General features: G+C 43.0%; 1 protein-coding gene across 1 annotated transcript; it reads right to left on the reverse strand.

The window, feature by feature from the left end:
• Positions 1 to 1,500: 1,500 nt before the first annotated feature.
• Positions 1,501 to 24,599, reverse strand: LOC126563773 (protein MON2 homolog). Its single transcript, XM_050220500.1, has 8 exons — positions 24,395 to 24,599; positions 7,024 to 9,885; positions 6,512 to 6,937; positions 5,654 to 6,420; positions 3,967 to 4,386; positions 2,074 to 2,565; positions 1,927 to 2,009; positions 1,501 to 1,839 (listed from the first exon to the last, which is right to left on the reverse strand). The coding sequence occupies exons 1-8, from the start codon at positions 24,512 to 24,514 to the stop codon at positions 1,589 to 1,591; spliced, it is 5,421 nt and encodes a 1,806-aa protein (XP_050076457.1). The 5' UTR covers positions 24,515 to 24,599; the 3' UTR covers positions 1,501 to 1,588.
• Positions 24,600 to 24,617: the final 18 nt, after the last annotated feature.

Below are 24,617 nucleotides of genomic sequence, written 5' to 3' on the forward strand. Positions count from 1 at the left end.
TAAAACAGGATAGTTTACTGTGTCACGCCCTTTTTTAAATGTGTTTTACGACGCCCCAATCCTTCTGCCAACGGTGCGTTAGCCCTACCGACAATTATGCATCTGCTTCCTGAATGTGAAATATATCACCTTAAAGCTTGTTGGCTGGCGTAATCCATTACGACGCGCGCATCCGGTTAGTGTAAACCGGAAAGTAGGTAAATTTAATGACGATTGGTAGCCGACTATAGGAACGGTATTCGGAATATGCTTTGTAGTTTTAAGGGTGAAAAATATTTTTAATCTTTATTCAATTTCACATGAATAACACAACCATTTAAGATGATTTCGTTCGCCTTTACCATGCTTACACCTTACACACCGTGTGTCAGATTAAGAATTTGGCCACTACATCTACCCAAGCTAATGCGGCAGATAAGTTGTTGAACCGCCTTGCTTCAGTTTTGCGCACACTACTGTAGGTATCGTTAAACCGTCCAACTTTACAAAAAAAGAGGGTTTGTTTGCGGGGAATGATGATAATATTGGCAAACAAATTCTTTCACAGTACGCAACGTAGATCAGACAAATGAAACAAGTTACAATTATAATAGGATGCTTCATGAGTTTTTTTCTTTCTAGTCATACGATCTTTGCAGCCTGATAAATTGTCCTAAAGCTGCTAATAGGCTAATGATACACTAACTTGGAACGCGGAACAAGGAACGTTGGAAAGCTGTTGTTTTGACAAGTTTCATAGTTTCCATTTGTGAAAGGATTTTGTGTTGATGGTTGTGTTGGTAATGCATTGTTGAATATTGTTTTCGTAGAAGAAAATGTGCAACATGCGAATTTACGGAAGAATGAATGGAACAAGAACCACTACATGAACATTTGCTACGCTACGGAAGTAAAATATGGTAGTGTATTGATATGATGATTGTAGGGAAAAACTGTGATAAATAGATGCATGAAACAGGCCAAGGGGATCGAATTTCAATGTAACTGTGGCGCTAATCTGTTCTGTCACTATGATTTTTGACGTTTCAAAAGTGAACGTCCGCGCTACTAATGTACTGATAAAAGTATGATGAGCTGGGTCGTCTAAATTTGCTTCATAAAAATAAAGCTCCGTGCATTTATCATTATTTCTAAACCTCTCGTTTAGTGCCCTTTTGAATTGGAACGAAATGTAAACGTGGTGGCGTGAACGGATTATGCTAATACTAACAAAAACAGATGTGTGTCGTATAAGTGCAATAATGTTTCTCTATTTTGCTCCGACCTTTTGACGTGAATGTTTCCATTACCATTTCTTTCTCATCAACATGATCCTGGTCCAATAACTCTCTCGATACGCCGGGGTACCGCGTTTGATGAAATGTTCCTATTTCTTCGCATGTTTATGGCGATCCGATTTATGATAAAGACACACACATTTTTCAATATCGAAATGTAGTTTTTTTGCTGTTGTTGTCATAATCAGTTTCAGGTTTTTATGACACTGCACTGCACAAAAGAAATCGCAAACCTAGACCAGCAACTTCATCAACAAACCCGAATCGTACCACACGAGGAAGAAGAAACTGGACGAGGTGTTAGACATCAGCTAACAGTGGCTGATACCGTTTGTATTGACGATCTCATTGTTGTTAGCAACCCCGGTACCTCCGCTGTGTCCTGATCCAGTGTGACCGTTTGCATCCAGTGCAGCGGTAGCGGTGCACGGAGGTCGCAGCAAATCACAATATTGCAGCAACGCCTCACGAAGAGAGCGAGATACTTCTGCGGAGCTGGTAGTCGTACAGTCGACCAGATAGGGATAAAGACTGATAAGCTGCTCCCACGCGGTAGTACCGACTGGAGCGTAAATAAAATAAATGAGTCAGTAAATTTCGCATACACACATCACACACACAGATTATGGATCGATAATCAGAGACATACCTTTAGCTGGGGGTGCTTTTTTCATGGATATCACAAGTGTTGCAACAGCTTTCAGCACGAAAGAAATTTCCGATAGACGATACCTATAACCAAAGGAAGAATAATGAATATCTTTATCCTACATACGTGCATGATTTCTAAACACACCTTGGTAAGGGAAATTTGCCACTCAACCGTTCGTCTTCGTTGAATTTTCTGAGAACTTCCTCAAACCGATGCAGCAGTGCCGTTATCGCTAGTTGTCCTGCAATACCACCCTCAGACGTTTTACTACCCTGCCCATCGCACAGGGTGGAATTATTGTTGGCCATATTGGTTTCCTTCTCGTCTACCGCACTGGCTGCCGCTGTCCCGACACGATCGTCCAGCAGGGAAAACTGAAGCAACGTTTCGAAGCACGTCTTGGCAAACTCTTCGCGCAGCTTAAGCTCTGTTTCGCACCCGGCAAACGGTGTGCTGCCGGTTGTAGCCGAGTGAATGGAACCCTTGTTTAAAATTACCACCGCGTCCAGGATGAACTGTTGAGGAATCTCTTGGCTGTATGGGAGAATTTCATCGCGTATCAGCTCGATCACCTGACAATCGATTGTTTCATCCAAGATGAGCTCGTCTAAACCTCGATCCTCGACGATGCAAATGCTGGAAAAAAGATAAGAATACGTACTATTAACTTGAAGAAAATTAACTTCTACAACAGTTATGCACAACTCATTTTGTCTCACAAGCCGGATTGCATATAAAGAAAAGCCTCTCTATTGTAACATCTCAGCCGTACAATTTTACAATTAAATTTTAAGAGTTGAAGAGCTACGTTGGTGCCACATTTCATTCACATTCATATCGTCTTCATCGACGAGAAGTGTCAACGTTTAGCAGAAGACGGGGCAAGTGAGTATTTTTTGAGTAAAACTTCAGTTAGGCGACCAAGTGAGTATTCAGAGTGGTTCGTACATGTTCGAATTACCTGACATAAAGACGTCGAATCATAAAGACAGCTCAAAAACCTTTTTTTTTTAATAAATAATCCAAATTTTTGACAATACGGCACTGGACCGTCATTATTTATTATAAATAAATAAATAAATAATCCAAATTTTATAACAAAATCACTTTTGGAGTCAAAGGACCACCAGGACTAATTTGGGGCAAGAGTTCCGCACACTTTTCACTGATTTCAATGACTCAACAACAAACGTAAGCATTGTTGCTCAACAACAAACGTAAGCATTGTTGTGCACAAACACGAGATCTCAATTTTGGATTGGAATTAACCTCCCGATCGGTCGGATCGGATCAGAATCGGTCGAATCGACCGATTGAATCCCAGAATCAGGTTCGTATTTTTTCATTAGTAGTTCAGAAGCAGGATAGTGTGTACTTTTAAGCGAAAAAGGTTAAAAAAAGCGTGGCCAAGGGCTAGAATGGAATTAGCAGTGAGATCTGTGATGGAAAGGGGAACTTCGGTGATACGAACGGCGTTAGAACTCGAAGCATCACCGAGCAACACACATGAAATACTAAAAGTCCAAGGAGGCAAATCCTAATTCCAGTGAGGAGTTATGTTCTGGTCGTTATGAAACTAGTTTTGAAACCCAGAAGAGGAGCAATTGACGAACCACATCTATTGCTAGCAAATAGTAATGGAACTGCTGATCTAATATTCCATTTTTACATAATTCTCGATTATTTTTTTCTAGATGGCCGTCTTGCTTCGTACAGACGGCACTCTTGTCCCAATACTAAAAAAACACAATTTTTTTAAACATTTTTAACCTGCCCCGCCTCTTACTAGTATTTTTGGATTGAAAGGGACTTGAGATGCCTCATGGTGCGTAAGATTCCCCAACCGTTAGCTGTTTGCGATGAACCAACCAGGTTTTCTTTATAACTGCAGTTGCAGTTACACCATTACCAAAGTGAGCCACGAAACGCTTTTATTTTAATTTTATTTAAGAGCACGATTGTCAACTCATTTGGTATAGACCACAGTCAGGATTCCACCTGTATATTATACCAGCTTTGGGCTCAACGATGACTTACCTTTTTGTAAATAAAAACTGATCCAACGTATCGGCTAAATCTTTCCACATAGAGGCAAACTGTTTCGGGTGTTTTCGTGCCACTGGTAACCCGGTATGCAAAACACTGATCAGGCTAGAAATTGCCAGCTTCCATGTGCTCGAGGACATGCACTTATACTTTAGTGACAGTGGAAGATGCAGCGCTTTGATAATTTCGTGCAATATCTGTCCTTCAATCACCGCCACATCGTTGGCGGTCTGCTGGTAAAGCTTTACTGCCACGGTTAGTGCTTTCTCACCAAACGGAATGTAGTTCATGCTAACCCATTCGACGCCATTTGCGTTGGATGAGGACGAAACGGGATGAATGAGACCGCCAGTGGTGTTGTTACCGGTGTTGGTGCCAGCACCGCTCCCGCTTCTTGACGATTTAAGAGGCCTGTCATAGGATGTGAGAAAATAGAACCAACTATGTTAAGGAGCGATATTCAAAATTAAAAGAAATTACTATTTCAACAGTAAGACACCAAAAGCATAAAAATACTAGATAAAATTAAGTTTCAATTCATCCACTCGATAAGCAGTGGCGAATTAACAGGTGGGTAGATAAGTTGTCCTGATATGTCCTGATGTATAGATTGCGGCACAGTAAATAAATTACTTTTTTTCAATTTTAGCTAACTTTGAAAACACAACTGTATGATTTTGAAAACTATCAGTTGATTAGGTGATGAGTTACAATGTTTTCAGTGAAGCAACTTCTGATATAGAGACAAACATGGATAAAAACGGATTTGGTGGGCTGATGCATAATTGATTTTTTATAGATAAAAACACTGTTCAAACTAAAACATGGCTTGATAAGTCTTACCTGAGCTCTGACAATTACCTACAAACATTAAGTATTTGCTTTGAGAGTTTAAAAGTGGCCGTAGCGACACAGCCAATGCAAAACGCAATGGACGCCCGAAAGAGGTTGTTTTGCCAGAAAATGTTGAAAAAGCTCATAAATAGATAGATAGATAGCAGCAACTCTTTCGATATCTAAGGAACTTAAGTATCGCATGATTCACAAACATTTTGATATGTGAGCGCGATTAGTGTTGCGCAAAATAAGTGTCGCTTGAGCTCACCATCGATCAGAAACAAAAACGGGTGGTTTGAAACTTTTAAACTACAATAAAGCCGAATTTTTGAGTCATAATGTGACTAAAAATGAAATAACAGGAAATCAACTATTTCCTATTCGCGGACCAAAAAAGAGTTCTGACTGGAAAGAGTTAAAGGTCCAATAATGAAGTACTCGCTGAAACAGAGGCCTATTTTAAGGCTAATGACGAATTATATTTAAAAAATGGTTCCCAAAAGATAGTGTAGATCACTATACGCTCTGCTTCGCTCTCGAAGGGCAATTAAGTTGAGTAAACATAAGGAATTTGGCCAAAAAAATCCTTTTATCGTTGTAAGGACTAAAACTTATCTACACACCTGTTACATTTAAGCAATGAATTTACAAAACTTCGCCTTAACTTATCTTTACGCGATAATTGAGCGACAGTTGACTCAGTTATCGCTCAGTTTGACGAAACTGTTAGTCTAAGTCATAGTCTCTAAAATAAAATACATATCCATGTAAACCAAACATCGGATGTTGAAACAATCCATTTGATAAATGAAAAATGCAGCTAAAAATCAACACAACTTACCTTGTTTCAATGCGGTCGAAACTCGGAGGAGCACAGGCAAATTTGCTGAAACTTAACAATTGCTTAAAAATGGCCGATATCATATTTTTTATACCACTGCCACCTCCACCGCCATGGATGGCTTCCTTCTGCAGCAATTCCATGCAGTCCAGCACACCGTCATGTAGCGGCGTCAACAACGAATCCGAAATAGTGGACATAATGTAAGGCGTCGAATCGCTGTGCACGGGGACGGCTACAGCGTTCATTAGCACAGCACAGAGTTGCGTTAAATCTTTGCTGTTAAAACGCGCCCTTATATGCTGAAACAGTGCCGGAAAGATGTGTACGAGGGCGGTCAAAAATGCCTGACTGGGGATGTATAGATCCTCACTGGTGCCGTTGCTGCTACTGCCACCTCCATTGTTACCCTTATCGGCGGCAAGATCACCGAGCACCGGAGGTTTGGTGCTTTCGGCACCGATATTTAACCAAACACGCCACGCTACATTCCAAATGTCGGCTTCAACGGCGGCTGGCGCAGTACCTCGTACTGCACCGGCATCATCTGCGACACCCGTAGAGGAGGACATCGGTCCACCACCACCACCACCAACAGATGGTATTGTCGGACGGTTGTACAATATTTCTTGAAATGATTTTAACGCCGCTAGTGACACTTCGTTGCTTTTACTGAGTGCAGAATTTTCTATAAATTCCAACAGGAGCGCCCAAGCACGAGGAAAATCACCCAACATCTGTAGCAGCGCCCGTTTCGTATTGAATACCTGCATAAAAAAATGATAAAAATAAAATATAGATCGAAAAATCTACCCATCGTCTCCCGTTTTCACAGCAAAAAGAATCGTGCACACTTACCCTCGAAACGCCAGATAGTGTGAGGACCTGTGTTTCGGCCCACTGCTTTTGGGCCGTGTTACGTGAGTGATGAATCAGTATGTTTCCGCTGGTGTCGACCTTTTCGTTGCTGGCACAGCTAGAAAGTGCCCGTACCTTATCCAGCAGCGGGAACAGCACCTGCCACAGGACAGCCTGCCAGGTCGGTGGATTTAACAATGCACCATGTGCAGAAATGGTAGAAAAAAGCGTTTGACCGGCAGATTTCCTTACGGCTGGACGCGGATCCACACACAGATCACCCAACCGTGCGTACAAACACATCCACAGTCGGTCGAAGTGGGGCATGTTTAACGTTCCTGGAAAGTCCGGCAACACCGACATATCGTCGCATACGGTCTGTGACAGTTTCTCCTGATTTTGATTGAAGTAATCTGAAATGTTCCACTACGGGGCGGAGAAAGGGGGCGAGAGGAAATGGAAAGAATGGATGAATCAATACATCCAACGAACGCTATCGTACCCTTACTTACCATCAGCCCAACAGCGGTCAGTGAAATGTTGAGCTCCTGCGTTTGTGAACCAAACTTTGCCGCTGTGTTGACGCACAACGGGAGACAACGCCAGGGCATGACGGGTAGAAAATCCGTCACAACTAGCTGCAAACATTGAAATGCGATACGGATCAAAGATTCGCCGTGATGGTCACTAACGGCACCGATGATACCGAGCACTAGCGGCCAACCATGCGACAGTGTTTCTCCTGCCCCATTCAGGACGAGCAACACACAGTCAAGCTGACGCTGGCGCACATCACCATGCGGAACCGACGATAGTTCCGATAGTGGTCCTAGCAGTAACGTTTGCAGCTTCAGATTCTCCTTTAACGGTCGTTCGTACTTGTACTGTAGAGCTGCCTTGACCAGATACGTTATCGCTTCTACGCCCCATTCGCGCATTCGAATATGTGGATGTTGACAGATTTCCAGCAGGTGGTTCGTTAATGGGCGCCACAGAACCTCGATACGGGACAAATTGACGAGTCCGGTTTCCAGCAATTTCGCAACAGCAAACAGTGACGGTTCGCGATTATTGTACGCCAGTTCCATTGCTTCGTGTGACAGCTTGCACAGTGCATCGATCAGATGGTGCAGTGCCACATCATCCAGATATTGGCTTGATTCGAACAGCTGGCTCAGCATTGTCGACAGAACCGGCAGATCGGTCATCACCTGGGTGATCGAGTTCGCGTCGGTCGGAGGCTTCTGAACGGCCTGCAGACTACCACCGGTGGAAGGTTTCAATCCGAGGATCCACGCCAAATGCTGCAGGGTGGTAAGCACAATATGCCACGAGCTGCCCAGTATGCTACCGTGGCAGTGTGCCAAATGTAACACCGACCGCATGCACTGTAGATTTTTGGCCGTCAACAGTACCGGACCCTGGTGGGCACCGACGGGTAGTGAGGACGTTGGGAGCGGCGTACCAACGGCCACCACTGGGTGCCGTTGTTGCTGCTGCTGATCGATGTCCGCGTACGTACCTCCGTGATAGCCAATACTCGCTCCCGTCATATCCTGACTTCCCAGCCGCATGTGGGATTTGAACGCGTTACCTTGATAGTTTACGTTCAGCACCGACAGTGCGTAATGTGGCGGTAGCGAGGCACGGCAGAGCGCCGTAATGAAGGCATCCCGCGGAGTGTGCAGCTCTAGCAGGCCACACAAAGCCGCATAGTTTTGGATAGCCTTCAGCACACTCTCCGTGGAGGATTCGTCCGTCGCGGCATCAATCAGTGGACCCAGCGCCGTCAGTAGCCCCAGCCAGCTTGAGTGTATCAGTTGAATGTGCAGTGCCTTGTCGGCTTCGCTGACGCGCTGCATGTACGGGGCCGGATTTTCCTCCCCAAGCTGTGACGGACCCTGTATGGACAGTGAAATGGAGCGTACGATGTCGAGCAGGCAAGCGTACGCCACCGATATTCCATACCCATCCGGGATGGGCGGTGGTTCCATCTTGTCCAGCATCTCGAGAAAAGTAGATTTCGATTGACCGCTTGGAAATGTTACCACGAGTGGCAGAAACACACCACGAAAAATGAAACCTGGCTGTGGAGAAATTCCCGGCCCGACCGGCATTCCACCCATTAGCTGCGACTGCTGTCCAGATGTTCCTCCGACCCCACTGCCACTTCCACCACCTCCACTGCCACTACTACCGCTTCCCCCGACACCGCCGGTTCCTATCGACGCACTGAGCAGCTGCGGATTAACGAACAAACTCTGCACATACGTTCCGAGCGAGTTAATGATGTCTTGGAAGATGTTTGTCGCATGATCCTTAAGATCGTAACACCGGCAGAACGAGATGAGCAGCTCCGGTTGGATGGTCATCTTGTGCAGCACCTCCAGTGCCAGTGATCTCTGCCATGCCGGTTTGTCCGGGTCCAGGAACTTCACGATGAGCGATAGGAAGATTTCACATTCCGTTACCAGCAGACTGTGATACTTCTGGATCAGTATCGACACTACACGCAACAGTCGCATGCTGATGGGGAAGTACGGTTTGTCGTGTGGCGCTCCACCGCCTGGTTGTACGCCTGCTCCACCTACACCGGCCTGTGGAGCGATGGTACGATATTTGATGTTTGGCGAGAAGAGTTTTATTACCAGCGCACAGACGCGTTCTTTCAGAAGAAAGCTGAATTCTGGATTTCTGTAAAACACAGACGTATACTGCGTGAGGACAGATTCGAGCAATTCTAGCCCGAATGTGCGGGTCATCTCTGTCATGCCCAGCAGCCAGTACGGTTGGTCAGCGTTAACGAGTTGTACCAGATCCTGGAACAGTAGAAACGCATCGGCCGCACAAGGAAGCAGCCCCTTCGGAGCAACCCCTGTCGCTAGTTTCAGTTCCTCCAGGTTTACCTCCCGTCGTTCGTCCTGATTAGCATCGGCTTCCGCTTCCTCGGCAACCACACGCTCAAACACAAGCGAGACGAGCTGGCGCACGGTCGCACCGGCCGTGTTGATCGTTGTCGAGTCCTTCGTGAAGTGCAGTCGAAAGCATAGGACTAATGTTTTTGCTAGCGTTTCACCATGCACAACCGTGTTTGTGGTGAGCAGAAGAGTGACACTTTGCAGTACCTTCACCTCTTCCGTCCCATTTTCCATCAGCATCCAGAGGGTATCGGTGATGTAGCGCGCACCCTTCTGGTCCACAACCTGTTGTGTGATGAGCCGCTGCATCATGCCGAGGCAAAATTTGATGATTTTTAAATCCTTCGACTCGCATCCCTGTACCAGCGGGTACAGGATCTGGTTGACCACATAGTAGACAGGTGTTTGCGGATTAGCGCCAGCCGATTTTAGTTTCAGGATCGCTTCCTCGCATGACTGAGGTGAGAAACAGTTTCGCGTCGTCCGGAAAAAAGTAACGGTCAGATGGAAAGAAACGAAATGAAGAGCGAATAAACGGACTAGATTAAATAGAGTACGAATAAAACAAACAAAAATCCGTCAAATGGATAGTGCTACTGGGAACATAAGGGAAAGCGACACGAAACAGCATGCAAGAAAAAAAAACAAGTGATAAAAATCGCACACCATCAGCGTCGGTGGTAACAATAGCAAAGATTAACGCTGCAACAAGGGGCGCTTAATTAGCATACAACATGAATTTCCTGTCAGCGTTAAACCACCGCAAACGGATATGAACGGATGAAGATCTGCACAACACAACAGAGCATAACAATAGGTGTGTAGTATACTGAATGCTGAATTGTCGGAGAACTAAGCTGCACACAAATCGGGGCCCATAATGTGGCATCACAGCGCGGCAGATTTTTCGTTGCTCTACAGAAGAAATGGAAACCGACAGAACAGACATGAAAGCAGTACCCGTCAACAGAAACAAAAGTATTCTATTCGATGGCAACGGTATAGATGGGATCGCAGTCTATGTGCTGGTTGGTTGCATTTACAGGTTGTACTTCTTTCCATCTGGTTTCGTACGCCACACGGTTTCGTTTTGAAGCTTGCTAAGGGGTGTACAGTTATAACAACTCCATTTTTTCACTGTTTCATACATGACAAAGACCGAAAGCTTAAATACTTTCAATTGCTGCTACCGTTTTGCTTAACCGTCAGCCGAGCAATGTGACAAAAGATTGTAGAAAACAATGGCCTAATATTAACATTACTAACACAAGAACAGGAAGTAGTTTCGAATGTCGAGAATTACTCAAATGACACTTCGGCCCAGTGGCGGATTTAACCCGTCAGAGGCCCCTAAGCGGAGCAGAATATGGCTCTGCAACCTCTAGAGATCTTGGTCAGCCATTTCCGGATGAGTGGCTTTTGAGTTCATTTTTCCCCGTAGCTGGATAGGCAGTCTTGGGTCCGGAGATCCGATCCGAACGCAAGTTACCGCTTCGGTCACTAGAATTCGCCTCAAAAAGTTCCTTACATCGTTAAAAAATTTCTCCTATCCACATAGCTATAAGTCTCATAATTCTGTTACAGCAATTTGTGTTTTCTGTTTTGTTAGATATTCAGGATAATGCATAACAAAACCGGCCAGGCCGTTCTTATGAAAATATATAAAAAAATATTCCAGAACTAGACACCCTCGAGTTCTAGAAAATCTTGTGTTAAGGATAGGATCTTGTGATAGAAGATATATTCTAGAGGAACGGTAATGTACAACGATTCTGGAGCCAAGTATTTATGTTCTACTTATTTTATCGTAATTATTTCATAATATAAAGATCCAAAGATCACGACAATACGTACAAATCGGATGAAGGAACATTACAGACATTGTTTTACACAATTCCATTGCTAAGACGAATCTGTCCATCTGCCAATCAACTCAGAATGCGAAATGCGGAATGCGATAGCGGCGCCGGTCTTCAAACGGTAGGACCGGGTTCAAATCTCTTATAACTGATTATCCAACTACGTGGTATCAGCAAGTCTAGTAAGCATTTCGATGGCCGGCGTTCCCAAGCAGGTTGTTAAGCCAAGAAGAAGAATAATTAATAAATAAATTCTTAGTAAAACTAGCATTTGTAAAGGATACGTAATCCTTTCCAATTATTTACTACAACCCGATAATCCCTTGTATATTCATATGAAAAGTAGACTCCAAAAGAAACAGTGAGAGACCAGTTTATTTTAAATGTCATTTCATTTCAACTTTTGCACTCTCAATACTTTTAAAAGTAACGATGACCAGGAAGTGCCCTTGATAGTTCTTGATACTCTATTGATTAACATGACTCGATGAACATAACATTTGATAGTTGTATAATGCCCCCAAAGCACAAGAAACAGGAAAACTGCATCAAATGTACATCCATATGGCACACGGAAAAATTATGCAAAAACGAATGATAAATTGGCCAGTATGCGCAATCGATCCTTAGTATCATGTTTGCCCCAAGAGCAGTAGAAAAGAAATGGCAATTACTCACTGACAGTGTACCCACTTAGGATGACAAAAGAGGATTGCTTACCTGTTAAATAACATTCCAAGAGGAACTGGTTGTGCTATTTTTATTTAAATGTATGTCCTCCGTTCATACTTGGGTAAATTCATTTGAAGCAGTAGGTGTCGTTATGGTGTGTACTGCAAACGATTGACTAATAAATCATTTACTTAGGTGTTTCTCTATAGAGAGTCTGTATGAATTGGTCGCAACGTTGCTACTTCTTTCAAATGCATACGAAGTACAATAGACAGTATACTTTACAAGACATTTGCCAATTATTTATTGACAAATAGTCCGGCAACTTGCAAAAGATGCGATAAAGCATATATGAATCTTATCCCTTAACGTAAGATCCTTTTTGTTATTTTACTATTCCGATGCTTTGTCTACGAAAGGATTTTCCCTCAAGCCTTATCACGTAAGCATTACTTGGAGCGAAACAAATCCGGCCTCATTCAACTTTATGATTAATTCACCATCCCGCTTAATGCATGATCACGTTTCAGCATCTCGGCCTCGGTCTCGGTTGACATGCCTTACGACGAGAGAAAAGACCATGCTGTCGCCTATTTCAAATCAGAAATCTTAAGCACAACTCATTAGACTCCTTTTCCGAGTCGTTTCCCCCGAAACGCGTGATGCAGATGGTAGCACTTAATTGCTTCACCCTTCGTCACCATCGTTAGCTTCCCACACGAGCCCATCGGCTTCCGGTGGCTGTTCTGGCTGGAGCAAGAGTCCCGAAAGACGTCTACACAAATGCCACACACTTTCCGGTCGAATTTTATCAAAACAAAGCATCGCAAATTTTATTTCTCTGCTGGTAAGATTGCACCTAAACCAGGCATGAAGGAGACTTGTTTGGATCGACGTGTATGTGAGCCGTACGACGGCTATGTAATCGATTGTCACGGAACATAAGGACTTTTATTGTCGGATTCTACACCACATGCTGAACCGCGCTACCGGGGCGGAAACGATATGCGTGATGATTATGATTTTTCCCCAAACCATTATCGTGCACCTGGTGAATCGGTGAAAAACACAGTAGAGTTTCAGGTGTATCTCGCAGGACTCTATTTCGAACAAAAGCTTACACGGTACAGCGTACACGGTGCTGCAACCGTTGAGAGTCGTTTGGCGTGCACCCTAATTTATTGCTTCCATCTGATGGGGAAAGGAAGGCCTTGTGATAGTAAAGCATTTAGCCATGTTCGTACCATTTCAACATCCTGTTCCATTGCATTACCTTCTGTAATCTAAGTCGTTAAAAGCACGAATTTCCAACCCGGAACGAAAATACTGAGCCAGCCAGCAACTGGCACTCGTTGTAATTAGAAGTACCAGATGACAAAGTTGTTTGAAATGAAGTTCCACGTAACACGGATATATATGCCGTTCTTTAATTTTATACTTTTAAGACTTGCACAACTACAAATGATCATGATCGTGGCTGACAAACCTATTAAAGTGCATAAGTCAGAATGTGAAGAATTATACAAAACATTTCTACTAGGCTTTGTAAAATATGTTCTAACAATTACCTTAGTTAACATGAATTTGGCGAACAATTTTAAACATTTCTATTTTACATTCTTTCGATCCACAATCGCTTCCTCGTCTCTTCCCAGATAGTTTTGCTTGTAATTCGACAAAACTTTTTCAATTTAATAAATAATCCATCATCCAGCAACAAGAATAAGCTTTTGTTTCTAAAAAACCGCTTGTTTTAGTAAAAAAAAAAAAAAAAATAAAACCTCCCCGGAAGTGGGTTGTGTTTCGTGGAAAAGTGTGTCGAAGTCATGGAGTTGTTTTGTGGCCTGATATCATAATTGTTTCATGATACAAAAGGTTATCATGATCCACAGCATACCGGCCAGGCACGTTCTTCTGCCCCTTTTTGCGTACACACCGCGGTTAGGGCGAAAGGATAGCAGGAGGTTTACCATTGGGAACAACACAAATTTTGTGCGGTTTGCTGAAACGGCTTATTACGACATCCGTTCGCTGATGCAGTGTTTTACGCCCTCCCATGGATGGGAATCAAAAAGGGAAGTGATGGGTAGCACTACGAATTAGCTTCAGCATGGGTGCTATCTAATTAAACGCTCACACCTCTGCAGGACGCATGCTAGCACCAAAAAACCAGTAGCAGCACAAAGGCGTAACAGTGGGGTTGTAAATGGGATGGGTGGATGCTGGTTGAAGTATCACATCCTGGCGGAACTGTGTGGTGCCTCAGCCTTAGTCGTCCGTTTCATTGGAAAACTCGTGAATAGATTTCCCTATCGTTGTAACATCTCGCGACAGAGCGTATAAGCTGGTATTATACAGGATGGAAAACCCCTACGCCCAGTGGTTGTTGTTGAAGTTGGGCACATCGAAACATCGATTGACGATAGGTGGAAATTATCGAAAGCTGTAATGTTGGCCACATATATGCGGTTTGTAGACAATTGGGGGCAATTAGCGTATCAGCAGGATGCAACCATCGGCACGGTGCTTTGAAGTAATTTAATCTGAGGTAATGTGGGACATAGAAGCCGCCGAAAACGTCAAAAGACTGATTATCAGTTCCAAGGACATGGTACGTTCTTTAATTTAGAGAGAAGTTTTTATTTACAAACATGTAACAAATATAGATATGTAAGTGAAAAACTATACCTTCAATTGATTATAATCTCCTTCACATAGACCCAACAATTCTTTATCGCACGTAACTTGAGCACGTTAAGGTTTGCAGCCTTGGGATCCACCAGAATCCCCAAACGTTTTATTTTTTCCAGCAATCTCTTAGCATAAATGAAGATATATCTTCGTCATGGTTGTGCTACTTGCCACTTTTTGGGATACTCCTTAAACTATAAATGTTGAATCTACATCTATAATTGTCAATATTCTATATTCTAGAATCATAAATCCATTAATTTACAGGGTGTTCAATAAGTTCGAATACAACTTTTCATTGATTTGTAGTTGTGCACTCTGTGTATTCTGTGTATTAATATTTTTGTCAGCTTTAGTATCATGTATAGGCTAACCTTTGCATATGTGCCGACTAACTGTCACTTAGTGTGTACTGTGCCCGATGAAAGAGTACCGCGATCTTTTAGTAAAATTGTTTGTGGGAGGTAAGCGGAATTTTATTTATACTACCATCCGTCGGTACCGGGAGACGGGCTCGATCAAGGACCGTACAAGATACGCCAACAGTCATCAACGTGGTGAGGGAGCGGATCCGTCGAAAAATGACCCGCTCGATCCGGAAGACTGCTGGTGACCTGATGGTGTCAATCGGGACGACTCTAACTATTATGACGAAGGACCTAAGGTAAAAGCCGTACAAGAAACGTAAAGTACATGGAGTAACGGAAGCTGCAAAGAAGAAGACGCTGAACAGATGCTAATTGATACTTTCGCGGCACGCATGTCAGGAGTTTGTGTTTTCCAATGAGAAACTCGTCGTTTTGGAACAGCCGCTGAATGGCCAAAATGGTCGACTGTGGGCGCCGAAGTTGGCCAGCCTCCCCCCGTCCCAAATAAACATCCTACGCTTCCAGAATGCCGCGTCGGTCATGGTTTGGGGGGCCGTATCCAGGCGTGGGAAGCTCCTACTGGTTTTTATTGAGAAAAACGTCAAAATTAACGCCGCGTACTACAAAACCGAGGTTCTGGAGATGGTTGTGGTTCCGGCACTTCAAGATCTCTACGGGAAGGATCCTTACATTTTCCAACAAGACTGCTCTCAGGCCCGCACGGCGAATACGTGCAGGCAACGCAAGGCGAGTGTAAAGTGAACACAGTCGACCAATTCATGAACGTTATTTCCAAGATCTGGGACGAAATGCCGATGGAAAAGGTGCCGTGCCGCGTGCGATTCGTTTGAGATACGTCTCAAGCTCGTGATAATGCACAAAGGGAGGGTACTCCCTCCTATTATGCCAAAAAGCTAGTAAATAAACATGGCTTCAAGAAAAAAATACTCAAAAAATTATATTGTATGTTTGCATTGGTTGAGCTCGTTTTTAAAGTGTATTCGAAAATATTGAACACCCTGTATTATAGGTAATCTGTATATCTATAGCACTGAGTTCGTTCAATATTCGCGTCGTAGCTACTGTAAATAAACTGAAGATACTTTCAAATTTGGACGATATGTAGTCAACTAGGATAAATCGTCCACTTCTTACCGTTTGATCGACACCCAAGTGACGGCGAAAACCCCAATTTTTTTTTTCGATTTTTAATACTAGCGTAAAAAATGCTAATTTTTTACAAGTCAGTAAGAAATGTTCGACAGTGTTTGGCGCATTCTGTCTCGAGAGTAATGGAGTTGCTCTTGCTGCTGATAAATAGAACACGCCAGCCAGACCTTTTACAGTCCAGAATTGCAAAAGGTCGACAAAAGATAAAACACCAGAATAGATAAACCAGATACAATCAACCATCTATACAATAGCCACATCAATACTACTGGACCAACCAAAGGCGGATTTAACACTTTTGAGGTCCTAAGTGGAACATCCGCCACTGGGACCAACACTACTACTCTTACATGAGCAACCAACGTGCATTAACTGATATAACTCGATACTCGATAACTACTACGCATTCTTTACACATCCACAACCTAGTATGCTCGGGATAAGGCAACGAATAAGGTGAAAATGCCATATTATTCTTCATGGTTCAGAGACCTACTAGGTCATGCCGACCATTTAATGACATACTAGACTTGCCAACAGATAGTTGGAAACTATCAAAGAGTATTCCGAAACGGAAAATCTACCACTGACCAGATCTTCACCATGCGGCAAATCTAGGAGAAGATGGCTGAACAGCAGTTGAACACATACCATCTCTTCATAGATTTCAAGGCTACATATGATAGCATAGCCAGGGTAAAACTATACGACACCATGAGCTCTTTTGGAATCCCGGCCAAACTGATCAACCTTGTTAGAATGATCATGACCAACGTCACATGCCAGGTGAAGGTGGATGGAAAACTCTCAGGGCCATCTGCGTCAGGGAGATGGTCTCGCCTGTCTCCTATTCAACTTGGCGCTAGAGAGGGCCATCCGTGACTCGGAGGTGGAGACTTCGGGAACTATCTTCTATAAGTCAACCCAAATCCTAGCCTATAGACATCATTGGTCTGCGGCTCTCCTAGGTAACAAAGGCCTACCAAAGGATCGAGCAGGCGGCCGAAAACCTCGGTTTACAGATTACCGAGGCAAAGACCAAATTGAAATTGAAGTCGTCCAAAACTTCACCTATTTCGGCTTAAAAGTCAGCACCGAAAACAGCATAGAGACGGAGTTGCGCGCTGATGCTGGAGGCTAGCCGGTCATTCTACAGCCTGAGGAAACATCTCACCTCAAAAAACCTGTCGCGACGGTCGAAGCTGGTTCCCAGTACTCACATACGCCTCTGAGACATCCAAACCCTGTCCAAAACAGACGAAGCCCTCTTAGCCGCGTTCGAGAGGAAGATGCTCAGAAGGATCGTTGGCCCCGTATGTGTGGAAGAACAATGGAGGGGCAGGTACAACGATGAGCTGTACGAACTTTATGACGACCTCATCGTAGTGCAGCGAATTAGCCATGGCACCGGACGATCCAGCTCAGAAAGTCCTTTTAGGCCGTCCACACGGACAGAGAAGGCGTGGTAGGCCTAGATCGAGGTGGAAGGATGGCGTAGAATCGTCCGCCATCAAGGTCGGGAGATAATGGGATTAGCGGACGACGGCGCGGCACCGTGAGTGGTTCCGAATTCTACTGCGGCAGGCCAAGACCGCAAAGCGGTTGTAGCGCCTGACAAATAAGTACGTAAAACTTTCTAATACCACGTAGTTGGATAGTCAGTCCTCACTACGAGATTGCGGATTTGAACCCCAGCCCTACCGTGTGAAGACTTGCACCGCAGTCGTATCTACCACAGAAGTGCCCCAGACAAGACAAATAAAATTAAGTTGTTAAGATAATCTGGTCATGGGGCTAGGTTAGAATTTTGCGGTAAACATTAAAAGTGATTGTGCTGGATTCTGCAGCAAAGCTACTACACGAGACATTAAAAATGGAGCATGGAAGTTTTTCCTTTTTGATGGTTGAAAAAGAAGTAAAATAATGGAAAATGTGGGTACTTAAAATTTATAATTTTTTCCCTGATAATTCCATGCATCATTTTTATTTTTAAACGTCAAAGCTAGATAGTTCTTAAATAGTTTACGATACACGCAGCAAATACAGGTGCGGATCGGAAGAAAGCGGTTCCAGTATATGGATCCAGTTATTACATTTGAAAAAAAAACACGAACACAAAAATTTTCAATTAAAAACAATGCACAAAACCAAGTCATTTGTCGTTACACTGTTTCTTCTCTGTCGTTCTCTGGCAGTAGATTTTAATTAACATTTGCATGATTTAACAATAATGAATGAGCATGTTACACCGAAAAAGTGCTTTAATTAACAGATTAATAGATATGGGTCAGGCAGCAGCAGCAGCTTACACATGGACTTCATATATCATGCATAACCTTCCATCGTACAGAACATATTTCACACACATACACGCTGCACGATATTCTGCCACACAAATCATAAAAAGCTAAACCATGTAAATCAGCTCAGCCGTAAAATACGTTACCGGGTATAATGAGACTGAAAAAAGACACGAAAAAAACAAAATCCCCAAATCAACATTTCTAACCAAAACGTCTAACAAACTGGACCGGAGATAAAACCGTTGAAGATTGTAACTAGGCCGACTGGGAAAGTGTTTACCATTTTTCTCTGACAACCAGAGGTCGCCGTTTCGGGCGACATTTTGCTAAGAACCGGCGACAAACAAACATTCCGTGACAGATCCGGAACAACTGCAGACAGACGAAATGGGCTGTGACAGCGGCTGCTTTTCATCCCGAAAAGGGGATTTGCGAGCTCTCTCTATATGATATACAAAATCATGTCATGCCCACGGAATGAATGGTCATCACCTCCAAAACCATCGTATCCCTAAGTATCGATGTTCTGAACGTCAAAGCACAGGACATTTTTCTTCTCGAGTTCCTAGCCGAGTTCCTAGACAAAATAAAATCCAGGCTCTATCGTGCCGTGAGCATGGGAAGGATTTTCGACTTTTGCTAACCCTCCAGGATAAAAAAAGTTCCGATGGCACAAAAAAAAAGGAGGTGCAGGGCGGAGGACAACCACCAGACGAAGGAAGATTTGCCGCAAAAGAAATAATAATGCTGAGCATTCGGGCATCAGATCTGATTAAATAAAAGCCAAAGCTGTGTGCCTGACCCGTTTGCCTGACTTTTGTGGTTTTTCATCGATGTCTTATGCCGGCGAGACGAATGAAATCTATTTATACTGCGGCTTATAGCCATTTTTCGGACACCCTGAAGGCAACTTAATATTCGTCGAGCACGTACTACACACGGGAGGTACACCGCGTTAGTTGCAAGTTACGTTCAAAGCTTTCAGGAATTAAAGGATACTTATTTCCGGTCGAGGATGTTGCAGCGAGAGGAAGGTTCGGTGTTGTATAATGCCCAAACAAAATAAACGATTACGCGTAAAGTTTCTCGTCTTAATGCACTTTTCGTTCGTACAGTGAACGACGGAAAACAATCGCTTTGTGAAAAGTCATTTATCCATTTTATTGGTATCAAGACATCAACAATTTATTTGATGATTAATTCGATTATTTTGACAATTCGGCACTGGACCGTAATAATAAAATATAAATAAATAAATAAATAATTCAATTATTTCAATGTGTTTCCTGATATCAACTCAACTGTGTTACGAAGCATTTGGCTACCTCATTAAATCCATAAAAGTCCTAAAACTTTAAAAGAATGAAGGCTTGAATTTAGTGGAGCTGGTCATATGCGAACCATTTCCAATGATTGATTCTTGGTTTGCTATTAAAAGAATACGTAGGAATATAAGTGATATGGAATTAGACCCACTTTCCTTTGTGGAATCATGCTGGTCTGCATCTTAGGAGCGTAGATCGGCGAACTTTTCAGAATGGGACTTATCATCATGAAAAGAATGAATTACAAACTAATCAAATAAAAAACCTTCCAACAACTAGCCGCTTGTTAACCTTAATCGAAAAGTGTCACCCGAGCATCGAAATTCCATGCAACCCTAGCTATTAATGGGTTAATGGGTTAACTACACAGTCATTATAGCCTTGGGGACTCCTTGTAAGAAGGTGACAACGGCGCCGGTCTTCACACGGCAGGATTTCGATTCAAATCCCATCCGGACCGTTCCCCCGTAGTGAGGACTGACTATCCGATTCCGTGGTATCGGCAAGTTCAGTAATCCATCTGATGGTCGGCGTGATCTTAGAGGTCGTTAATCCAAGATGAAGAACACATAGTTGACCGGTAATAATGGTTGTGTCACTCATTTCATATTGAACACGTAATTTTAAGTGAATACGAATACAATGTATTAGGCCTGCAAATAAATAACGGCCGTTTTGAAATCAGCCGCTGTATACGTTTACAAACGTCATAAATCAAGTTCGGGAATGACATAATCAAACTGTTTAAACAGATTAGTGATTATTTCGTGCGAGTTAAAGTTCCTAGTTCTTGAAAATGTCTGATTTTGTTTCGAGCGAAGCAGCCGAAGCGCGGGATCTTTCGAATGTTTACGGCGATGTTGCTCTAAGCGAAACAAGGTGTCGGGATTGGTTTCGACGCTTTCGAAGTGGCGATTTCGGCTTGAAGGATGCTCAACGTGAAGGAAGGCCCAAAACGTTCGCCGACGAAAAAATGACGGCTTTACTGGAGGAAAATCACTGAAAAACGCAAGAAGAGCTTGCAGCCGTGCTTGGTGTAACTCGTCAGGACATATCGTCACGGCTGAACGGGTTAGGCATGATACAGAAGGAGGGCAAATGGATACCATACCAGTTGAAGCCGTGGGACATTAAACGTAGACTCTTCATGTGTGAATAGCTGGTCCAGCGGCACAACAGAAAGGGGGTTTTGTACAGAATCGTGACGGGAGACGAGAAGTGGATTTTATGCATCAATCCTAAGTGCAAAAAATCATGATGATCCCCCGGTCATACTTCAACATCATAAGCTCGGCCGAACATCCATAGCTCGATAGTTATGCTGAGTATTTGGTGGGACCAGCTCGGCGTCATCTACTACGAACATCTGAAACCGGGAAAAACAATCACTGGTGAACGATACCGGCAACAATTGATGAGTTTAAGCCAAGCACTGCGCGAAAAAAAGCAAGAATACTCATCAAGCCACGACAAAGTTATTCTGCTGCATGACAATGCTCGGCACCATGTTGCACAACCTGTAAAAAACTACCTTAGTACCCTCAAATAGTACCCTCAAAATACCCTCAAAAAATAAACTTATAAAAAACGGCCGTTATTTATTTGCGCACCTAATACAAAGGAAGTATGCAGATAACTATTGGTTTCTATTTGCTCTATGCGTATTGTGTTCTGGATCATCAGTTTTGGATTATTTCTTCACAAAATTGAAGATATTGCAATATATTTATTATTCTATGAATGTTTGAAACTTTCATTTATAATCCAAAGCTAGCAGTTCCCATTTTCAATCGTTGACAGAAGACTGTCCCAAATATTGATACACAATCCTCTAAAAATCCTTAATAAAAAAGCTGGTCCAAAATTATTTTTAGCATCTAGGACGCTTTTTCTGCATACGACTGTAATGTTCTACATGGCCGTACTGGTTGGGAGCTATCCTACCGATAAGAAGGGAAGAAAAACAAACCCCGTACAAACCAACTTTACCTAACCAGCATCAGAAGTGCATCCAAAGCTAGTAGGGAGCTTTCCTTTGCATCTTCGAAATGGGAATTTAAACTTTCAATGGTTCTAGTGTAGTAACGCCACTTTGAGACTGTTGTTAGTATCTTTTTTATTGCTTTATTTTGCAGTTGAAAGTAGCCAACAAACTGTGCTGCTGCTTCCTTCAAAGAGCAACTCACCACATGAAACCATTAGAGCAAAATTTCATTGATAACAAGGCATAATGGAGGAATAAACTTTTCTACCAAGAGCGACAGCAGCCAATGGGTGAAGGCACAATTTTCAACAATGTTTAAATAATTAATTGTAATTAAATTGTAGCAAATGCCGGACGGTAGCGAGCAGCAAGACTGTTTGGTGGCGTATCATTTAGCACACTGGTCACATTATTAGGCATAAAATGTTTTTCCTTTTCTAAAGTTTACACAGAAAGTGCTCTCGACATTCTTCCACCGAATACCATTCCGATCAATTAAGCGCTGATCGTGTGTGCGAGCTCAATGAAGTTCCCCAAAGGAATTTAGCGCAAACATTGTGGATGGTTTGAAGGGGCAGTTTTTGAAACGAAATTCAGAGTGGCCTAAAGGAGTGTGGCCATCTTTTAGAAGATGGACAACATTCTTACCAATTTAAAGTTTTTGGTCCACCACGATAGTTCACGTCCCTAAAAAACCCTTTTACTGTTGGGAGAGAATTTTTCAAGAACCAATTTGTGAAACTTGTATGCCCATGGCATCACGCCCCGCTATAACTGCTCTGTTGCGGATAAATATTGAATTAGATTACTCTGTTTGTAGTGGACACGGTCGGAAGGATTTCGAGCGACAGGCCGGCTAGGATTTAAACCATCCGCTACACTGCCATCAACGTACCGGTTGGGTCATAGCACTACAGCAACAGTAACCAGTTTACCGAAGGAAACGATTGCACATTTCCTATTATCTGCAGTGAATGGCAACGGACTACGCTACGCTCTTTGGAAGGTGGACTAATTTGCTAAACTGTTTAAAAAGGATGCTTTCGGTCAACAACAGGCAAACAGGTTGGCACAGCAGGAGCAATAAAGGAGCAAAAGGAAGCCCATTTTTGGGTAAAATCTAATTTATAATGCTCCACAATGTTCCTATTATTTTGAAACCCCCATTGCTTTCTGCCGCTCTCAGACCCGTTTCGGTTTTATCCTTGCCCCTTGACGTGATCATACAAAATAGTCCTTTCGCAGGGAAAACATACCCCCACCGGATGAGCGCAATGGTAAATATTTTAGCAGAAATAATCATTTTAATTAGCCGCACATGCCGTTTGCCACGAATGAACTGTAACGGAAAAATGGATAAACTCCGTGGTCACTTCATTTGTAATCCTGTCCACTCCGGCCTCTTATCGTATTTTGTGCCATTATAATTGCTCTGCCGAGTGTTGTTTTATAATTCGATTAAAGTTCCATACCGTGAATGGTGGCATGGGATGCAAACGCAACCGTTGCACAGTTGGATAAAATTATCCAGTTTTCTCTAAGCATCCAACTAACATCACACATCCGCAAAGTCATCGCCATCAATACAATAGTCAATGGAACTCTTGGCGACGTCAGCATCATCCACATCGAAGTCAGTGTCTTCGTTGTCATGGAAATTTAGAAAGCAGTTCGAGGTGGCGAGGAGGTATCTCAAGGGGAAGTAACAGCAAATTTGCACAAATGATTTAAGATGCCAGTGGTCTTTCCTTGCTTCGTACGTACGCACAATAATGGCCGATAGAATAAAACCATGCTACGAATTTAGTGCCGTCGGAGTACATATTGCTTTTTGCTTCGAATGAAAAATTTCTCCTATTACTCATGGTGGATTAGTAAATCTGATTATTATTATTCGACAATTTTTGATAGCGTTTCCTTTTGCATCACTCCGCGGAGAGTTTCAAGTGATCAACAACGCCTAAAGGTTTGCAATTACTACTTTTTTCACACAAAAACCGATGAGTGTGTGTGGGCATTGAATTTATTCACTTTTTAGAACCGGAGAATTTGTGGCACCACTAAAATACGAAAAGGTTTGGATTTTCTAACATTATTTTAACTTTCTATAGTATACTTCTTTAAAATGGAGTCCATTTAACATCCCTCACTTTCAACCCATCTTTACTGGTTCATTTATATTGATGGCAAGCGGAAAAAAAACATTCGCGACCAACACAACCATGCAACGGAACGCGCGCTATCATTTTATCAGTTTGCTCAAGTGTCGTGTTACGATGATTAATAATGGATAGAAAGAAATAACAGTCGATTTTAGGCACAATCGCTAGCCGGCGCATGGAAGAAGCTGATAAATGGTGCCCGTCTGTGTGTATGGTGTGGCCGTTTGTAGACTATAAAGCATGCTTATACCATTTCTTACAGCTTCGTCACACCACATACGCACGGTACATGGCTGTCTTGCCATTTGGAAAAGATATTGCTTTTAGCGGCACGTCGTCTTTTATTGTTGTGCTTTATTTGTTCGGCACACAGTTAACATGAGATGAACTGATGCTGTAATATGCCTATTCAAAAACCCACAAAAACCTACCTCTTTGATCTGGGGAAATTTTTTCTTCGTCTCGAGCGATAGATTGCGAAAATCGTTCTGCAGCACCTCGAGGAACTTTTGTGCCGCCTCGGTGTCGGTGGTACCGCTGACGAACGACATTCTGATGCGTGTGAATAGCGTGCCGCCGTGTCCACCTACCCAACCGTCTCTCTTTGCGCGCGATGAAACGTCGTAAACGGGTAAATAGCTCCAGGTGTAGTAA

This window comes from Anopheles maculipalpis, chromosome 3RL (assembly GCF_943734695.1).
Source record: "Anopheles maculipalpis chromosome 3RL, idAnoMacuDA_375_x, whole genome shotgun sequence".
NCBI lineage: Eukaryota > Metazoa > Arthropoda > Insecta > Diptera > Culicidae > Anopheles > Anopheles maculipalpis.